The following is a 7,494-nucleotide window of genomic DNA, read 5'->3' on the forward strand; positions in this document are numbered from 1 at the left end:
CCGGACCTGAAAACGATGGATAGTGAGATGAGACCGATTCCTCCGAAACGCCTTATTGAGCTGACGAGAGAGAGAGAGAGAGAGAGAGGCACACACACCCTTCGGGTTGCAAGTAGTAAGGACTGTGGCCGACACCAGATGTTCTGGCCCACTCTTCAAGGTTCTCTACCCAATTCGAAGATCACAGCTGACTACGAATCATATGGGACGAGGTGTACTGGACTTGTACCTGTCAAAAGGCCCTGATCGCGGTCGTGGAAGTCTAAGTTTGCGGTTTGTCACGTTCGTCCATACTGGGCAGATTGAGTGTGTGAGAGACTCCGATTGGTCCTATGATGGACCCGAATCCTCGATGAACCGTGGAATGGCGTTTCTTCATTGTGAGGCCTTTGAATGTCGCGGGGCGGACTGGAGATCTTCACCAGACCATGCAATTCGCGTCTTTTCACTATTTCATGCAACCATGGGTGCTTCGGCGGGGTCACTCAAACGGCTCTGGTCGCTTGCCTTCTCTTGAGTGGACTCGACCGCTTCGGGTTGGTGCTATCCAACTCTTGCCGTGTGCTTGTTGTTTTCAAAAGCTGGGGTTTCCACCGCACGTTCCTGATCCCCTGCTCGGCTTATCGGCTGATCGTTCAACGGCGTAACCCAAAGGGGCCGCATGAGCCTCCAATCTCCCGACGAGGCACCTGGGAGTGGTCGTCAAGAAACCGAGGACCTGTCCCACCCCTCTCTCCGACAAGCTAGTATTATCTAGACGCTAGGAATCGATTCGACTTCTTTGCCCGTGAAAACCTCCAAACCCGGCACCCTGTCCACCTCGGTTCTGGATTCTCCCGGGGCCACCACCGCGTTGGATGTCGTTGAATCGCATGGGGAATATCTTCGACCCTGTGTGCAGCCAAATGAACCAAACTTTGCGTACAAGACTTCAAGATCACCATATTCACTGGCCCAGTACAAGCGATATGATCGGAGGTCTGTGGTAGTGAGTCTACTTGTCTCAAGTGAGCACAGACTCTTCAGCCAGGAACGCCAATCTCCCCTGGTTTAGGTGAGACTTTGCGCGGCCCGCTCAAAACGTGGAAATGGAGTTCACGGCTGCTGCGGTGGAGACGCAATACGTACCAACATCCCACGCCTTCCCCTGTCCTAGCGACCATGCAGGAACAAGGTCAGTTCATCGAGAGAGTACTGGAGACCACTACACACGCCCAAATCATTAATCGTCTGATCCCATTTGTAAAGTGCCATTCCTAACTTGATCCAAGTTCAACGAGGACCCGCGCTGGTAAGTGTCTCTCCGGTCCGACCTTGAATTGTGCAGGGATCACGGCCCACTTGGCTGGCGTTCTCGGCTCGCCAAGCGCTACAGAACTTGGAATGTACCAAATGTTCAAACTCACAAGCCTTGGGTAGAGAGAGAGAAAGAGAGAGGGTAATTTCGTGATCGAGACCTGATCGCCCAGTTGGCCATCAGTTTCATTGTCGGCCTTTCTAGACTTCTCACCCCTGCTCCGCCGATTACGTCATGGAGGTTCTCGTTCTTTGGGCGACTTGCAAATGACCCGACACCATCCCAGCACCCGCTTTATCCAGTGCTGTACCTGATTACCTACCACACTGAGTATGGATACCTTCATTCCGCCATTCCGCCGCCCAAAATTGGAGTGCTGGTCAGGGTGGTAGTAAGGTAGTAAGGTAGTGTCAATATGACCTCCGCAAGCCGATTGCGACCCGCTCCACCTCTCATAGTCAACCTCGGTTTTCCTCACTTGTATGTCCCCTACAATCCACGATTGTTGCATTAGGTGATTGGACGCAGTATGCCCAGGTGTCTCGAAGCCTCATTTAAGGCGAATGGATGTTGAAGACCAAGCTGTGATATTAGCTTAATGCGCTTTGAGTGAGGCAAAAGGCTACATTTCTATACTTATGATACAGAATATTGATGAATACAAGGGATGGAACTATGTACCTTCGAGAGATATGGTGCGGTACATGGCAAAATCTCAATTATTGCAGGCGTAGTCACACTCTTGGGACGCTATCGTATATGGACCACATGCAGTTTCCAAATAAGCTTCCATGTAGAGCCTGGGCCATTTGGTGTGAAGTCTGTTCGGTCGGGGAGCCTCTAGCTCAAGTGCAACAGACTCTTCTGAGAATGTACTTAGAACAAGACCAGAGAGATAATTCCATCATTCCATGTGTCGAGCGTTCAATCTCTACTGGCATATGGCAAGAAAGATCTGAGTTTGGGGCACTCAGCTTTGAATCTCATGCGGGCAAGCTAAGCAACTCCAGCGCCCCCCGCCTCGGCGCAGCGTTCCGGCGCAGGTCCTCGACACCCGCGTCCGTCCACAGACAACAGACAGTGTATCGCGACGCGTCGCGATCACCTATATTGTCCTGTTGTTTCTTCACTCGAGAGATTCACAAATTTGGAAAGACTAAAGCGCCATTGAACTCTGGATCAATGTGATAAAGAACCTGAGAAAATGGGCAAGAAACGCAAGAGACCCTGCAAGACTCGAAACAGTACAGGGGCGTCTGCGGCCCCTAGCTCGGGGGCGACTTCATCGCAGGCCCGCCTGAAAATCTCAAAGGCGGATGCGTCGCAGAATGGGTCAACAAACACGACGCATCCGGTGATTACTCTTTATTATCGACAGGTCCTGACACTCCGACAATATCTTCTCCACCAACTGCCCGCCTCCTCCAAGCAACGACGACGACGTATCACGTCCTTGCGGGCACCCAGCTCACAATGTTCAACGGGAAGCAGTGGCCAGAGCGCTTCTGCACTCGTCGAGCTTCTCGACTTGACTTTGGTGGGCGTTCTGAAGGAGACTCCGGCTCATATTGACACTGAGCGGTGTCATGACTTTCGTGCTTTTACCGAATCACAGTCGCGCTCGATCCTGGACAGCACGGACACGGGGCCAACATCGCCCCAATCTGAGGTTGGTCAATCTTTCCATCAGAATGATCCCACAATGAGCGGCATCCGCACAGGCATTGTAAGATCATGACTTTGGATGATCAGCTTGCTGAAGCTACTGTCACAGATTGTCAACTTCGTTATCGAAACGCTCTTTGCTCGAGCACCAGGCTACCAGAAACCCACGCACTTGCTCACCCAAGGGTATGCTCCCTATCGACCGACAGATCCGAGTCTACTGGGGGCCAGTATCCTCGGCTTGGCGGCCAAGTTCCCTAATTCAAACGTAAAGACCTTGAAAGATGCGCCATGGTCTGAGGTACTGGGCCTGCTCGGCCAAAATGGCGATGAAATCATGATCAGAATGCTGCTTGATTGTGGTGTCTTTGCTCCTATCAATGCCAAAAAGGGAGTTTACTATCAATTGAGTGGTATGATCGCGATTCCGTGACCAATGTTATGACTTTTGATTGACCATCACGTCTTCCTCAGGAACCCCTCTGTCGGAACTTGCACCCATCGGTGTGAGTCCCCCAGCGCCCGCTGCGGATCAAAAGTCTACAGAATCCTCGGCAGTGAGGGTCAAATCACGTGAAAAACTCAGTCGCTGCAACAATATTATCTTTTCACGTCGACGGATGCTTTACGGTCGTTCTGGGAGCATGACAGAAGGGCGGATGCGCGCCGGCATAGGAGTGTCTCGTGAGTCTTCTTGCCCGCTCACGAGGTGGCTGCTGTACTGACGGAAGGGTAGATGTTCTCAATAGATTTCCAGTGCTTGACTCTGAGGAGCAGACTTGCCATGTGATGAAGTACATTTTTCCTCGGCAATTTGGTCTTCAAAATGTGTTTGATTCAACGAAAAACCACGATAGCAGCATTAGCACGACTGTCCGCGAGCAGGAAATTTCACAGCTTCTACAGAAGCAGCAAGCTCAAAGGGCACCACTCAAAGCGGAATTACCAGATGGGAACAAAGAGCCTCTGTTGACCAAGCTTCCGAGACGACTTCGGGGGCAGCCTGTGGAACTAGTACGAAAGTTCCGAGCTCGCCATTCAACATGTCAGTATGACAAGTTGCTCGAACATTACTGCCCTGGTGAGGTAAGAAATCTGACTCAAATGTCCTCACTTCCTTGCAATCTGACTAGCCTAGTCTTTGGGTCCATGGAAGATGAGATCCGTTCCGCTGAATGCGACAGATAGCGCGCGTTCCTCGGAGGGAAACCTGATCACACAACCTCCAGCCAATTCCACTGTCTCACCCGGTAATATTATCCCACCCAGAGCTCATTGCAAAATCAATCCTCCGGTGAAAGGCACGGCGATCAAGAATCGACGTCAGACAAAATATCAGGCTAGCCTTACCGACTACGCCACTCCTGCACCTGCCGTCTCGGCCTTTTGTCGTGCAGTTCTTTACAAAATATTGCCGACTCAATTTTTCGGAGATGGGCATAGTGGTCATCTCAATCGCAAGCAAATCATGAAGCATGTAGACGCATTTATCAAGATGCGTCGTTTTGAGAGTCCCAGCCTGCACGAGGTCTGCCATGGCTTGAAGGTTAGCCGTCCCTTTTTTTGTCTTCGTGGACTAGCTGTCAAGGCAAACACAGCTCACTCACATCGGATGTTAAGGTTGCTTCGATTTCTTGGCTGGCTCCGCCACATTTGGCACACACGCTGGGCTCCAAACTGTCTCTGTCGGACTTTGAGAAGCGTACCGAATTACTTTACGAGTTCATTCACTACGTCTTTGAGTCGATCTTGATTCCTCTTTTGCGCGCCAACTTCTACGTCACCGAGTCTCAAACCCATCGTAACCATCTCTTTTACTTTCGACACGACGTGTGGCGCAAGCTAATAGAGCAGCCCATGATCGATTTGAAGATCTCCACGTTCGAACCATTGAGTTCTACCAAAGCCCAGGCCATGTTAAGCAAGCGGAGTCTGGGCATGGGAACATTGCGTTTGCTCCCAAAAGCTACCGGACTGCGGCCGATTCTCAATCTGAAGAAGCGATTTCTGGTCAAATCCCCATGGGGCAGGAACAAAAGCTACCTCGGAGCCAGTGTCAACAGCAACCTAGCTCCCATTCATCACATGTTGACATATGAGCGTGAGCGGTGTCCTGAAAAGCTAGGCGCGTCTCTCCTGTCGGTGGGAGAGATGCATGCACGACTGAAGGTGTTTCGCGACCAACTTTGCCAAAAGGTACCCCAATCGACAAGGACCAAGACCGGTCAAGTGCCCCCCTTGATGTTCGTCAAGCTTGATATCCAAGCCTGTTTCGACACGATTCCGCAGCAGGAACTCCTTCGTCTCGTGGCACAGATTGTCTCCGAGGAAACCTACCATGTCACTCGGTACGTGGCGATGAACAAGGGGCTGCAAGGCAAAACCAAACGAAAGTTTTTGGGCCGCGCTGCCCCTTCTGCCAGACCCCGATCATTCCCGAACCTCGCCAGTCACGGTGCGACTGGTGCGTCAAACACCGTTTTTGTCGATAATATCAAGCAAAAGGAGTATGATGCAGATGATCTCCTGCGTCTTCTTGGCGAGCATGTGCGAAACAACTTGGTCAAGATTGGCCAGGAATACTTTCGCCAGCGCAACGGCATTCCCCAGGGCTCAGTGGTGTCGAGCTTATTGTGTAATTTCTTCTACGCGCAGCTGGAACAGCAGGTCCTGCACTTCCTACGCCCAGCTGACTCGCTGCTGCTACGTCTGGTGGACGACTTTCTCCTCATCACTACCGATGCAACGCAGGCCAATGAATTTTTGCGAGTCATGCACCGTGGTCAGCCCTCGTATGGAGTTTCGGTCCATCCAAACAAGAGCATGGTCAACTTCACCGCCGCGGTAGACGGGGTTTACATCCCACGGTTAGAAGGGACCCATCTCTTTCCATACTGTGGATGTCTGATCGACACCCACACCCTCGAGATCCACAAAGACCGAGACCGGATGTTGGAAGGGGGTGCCTCGTCCGCGGCTGCAGCGACGCTCACGAACAGTTTGACCATCGAGAGTAGCCGTCTTCCCGGTCACGCCTTCCACCGCAAAACCCTGTTGATGATGCGTCCCCACCTCCATCCGATGTACCTAGATACTGAGCACAATAGTCGTGAGGTGGTCCTCGCCAACCTGTACACCGGGTTCATTACCACCGCGATGCGAATGTACCGATATATAAAATTGCTTCGCGGGCGAGCTCATCCACACCATCAACTCATCATCCAGACGATCCATGCCTTGATCCAGCAGACCGCACACGCCATTCGATCACGCCGCCAGTCTCAATCCGCGGCTCTGATCTGTCTCGTGCCTCTCTCTCATCTCTCACATCTGGCAAGCGCGGCCTTCCGGTTTGTGCTGAGACGCAAGCAAACGCGATATGCGCCCGTCCTGCAGTGGCTGGACTTGCAGTGGCGCGCATCGCGGCCCACTGCGAATGCCGAGGCGGTGCGTCTGCGGCGTGTGGTCCAGAAGGGTGATGCCCTGTTTGCGGGGTGGCGTTTTTGAAACCAAAACCGGGTGTGGAAGACTTTTTGGGCAGGAGGACGAGCTCGGGTATCATTCATAGTAGTATGCTCTCTGATGCATTTTGTCCTGACTTGACATATCGGCGGGTGGGCTCCAAACCTGGGCTCAAAAAAAGAAAAGGTGATTATAAATCAAAGAGCTTCAAAGACCTAATCAGTGTATCTTCTCAACGACGACAAATGTGCAAGTGATCGTAACCATCGGTCGAAACTCATGTTTTTCTGCCCAGCATTCTTCACAGCTCCTCTCCCGCCCGGCATGTCTCGGATCTTGGTTTGGACAACGGGTCCTCCGAGCTCTCCATCCTGCCAGCTCATCGACCAATGAGACCTTTTCCTGGAGAGGGGAACAACAAGCCATGGACAAGGCCTGAGCGGGTGGAAATGAAGAAAAGCAGGCACCGTGATCTGAGTGGTGGGCGAACGCTTAGAAGGGAAATGAGCTTGTTTAGGTATGGTTGGACCAGGTACGCAAAGACTACGACTACACGTGAGATGGAAGGGGCGGTCTTGGATCCGATGGTCATGGACATGATCAGAATATCCGGATGCCTCAAACATAGGACAGGACAGACGGTAATCAGAAGTGATCTGATCTGATCTTGTTCCCGACCTCTTTAAGGTTTGAGTGGGTGTCATCAAAGCACTTACGCATCACCGCAAATCAAGCTTGACGGGGAGTAAATCCGGTCCCGACGAGTGCGTTGTGGGCTGTGGCGTGCCCATGGCATAATCGGCAACGACTTGGTCTGATCCAAGGGAGCAAAAGAAGTCTGGGCACTCACTTGTTCTGTATCGTAGCCCGACTAGCCGTGGTGGTGCTTGCAGTTGACTCTGTTGATTCTCTGATCGTCAATAGCACAGAACATCGTTTTTGTACTACATTCCAACTTAGATACTGTACCATAGCGAGCACCTGTGGACTCATCGATTCTCCTGTATAGTTGGACTACTACTGCCAGGTACTAGTAGCCACCGAGAAAAGGCTTCAGTCGCGCTCTGACC

General features: G+C 51.9%; 1 protein-coding gene across 1 annotated transcript; it reads left to right on the forward strand.

The window, feature by feature from the left end:
- Window positions 1-2,501: 2,501 nt before the first annotated feature.
- POX_c04226 (uncharacterized protein) lies at window positions 2,502-6,469 on the forward strand (the record flags this gene model as incomplete). Its single annotated transcript, XM_050113109.1, has 6 exons — window positions 2,502-3,023; window positions 3,072-3,375; window positions 3,437-3,646; window positions 3,699-4,048; window positions 4,101-4,508; window positions 4,583-6,469. 6 exons carry the CDS (start codon window positions 2,502-2,504, stop codon window positions 6,467-6,469), a joined length of 3,681 nt encoding a protein of 1,226 aa, XP_049970665.1.
- Between the last annotated feature and the right edge of the window lie 1,025 nt (window positions 6,470-7,494).

This window comes from Penicillium oxalicum, chromosome III, assembly GCF_001723175.1.
Source record: "Penicillium oxalicum strain HP7-1 chromosome III, whole genome shotgun sequence".
Lineage (NCBI taxonomy): Eukaryota > Fungi > Ascomycota > Eurotiomycetes > Eurotiales > Aspergillaceae > Penicillium > Penicillium oxalicum.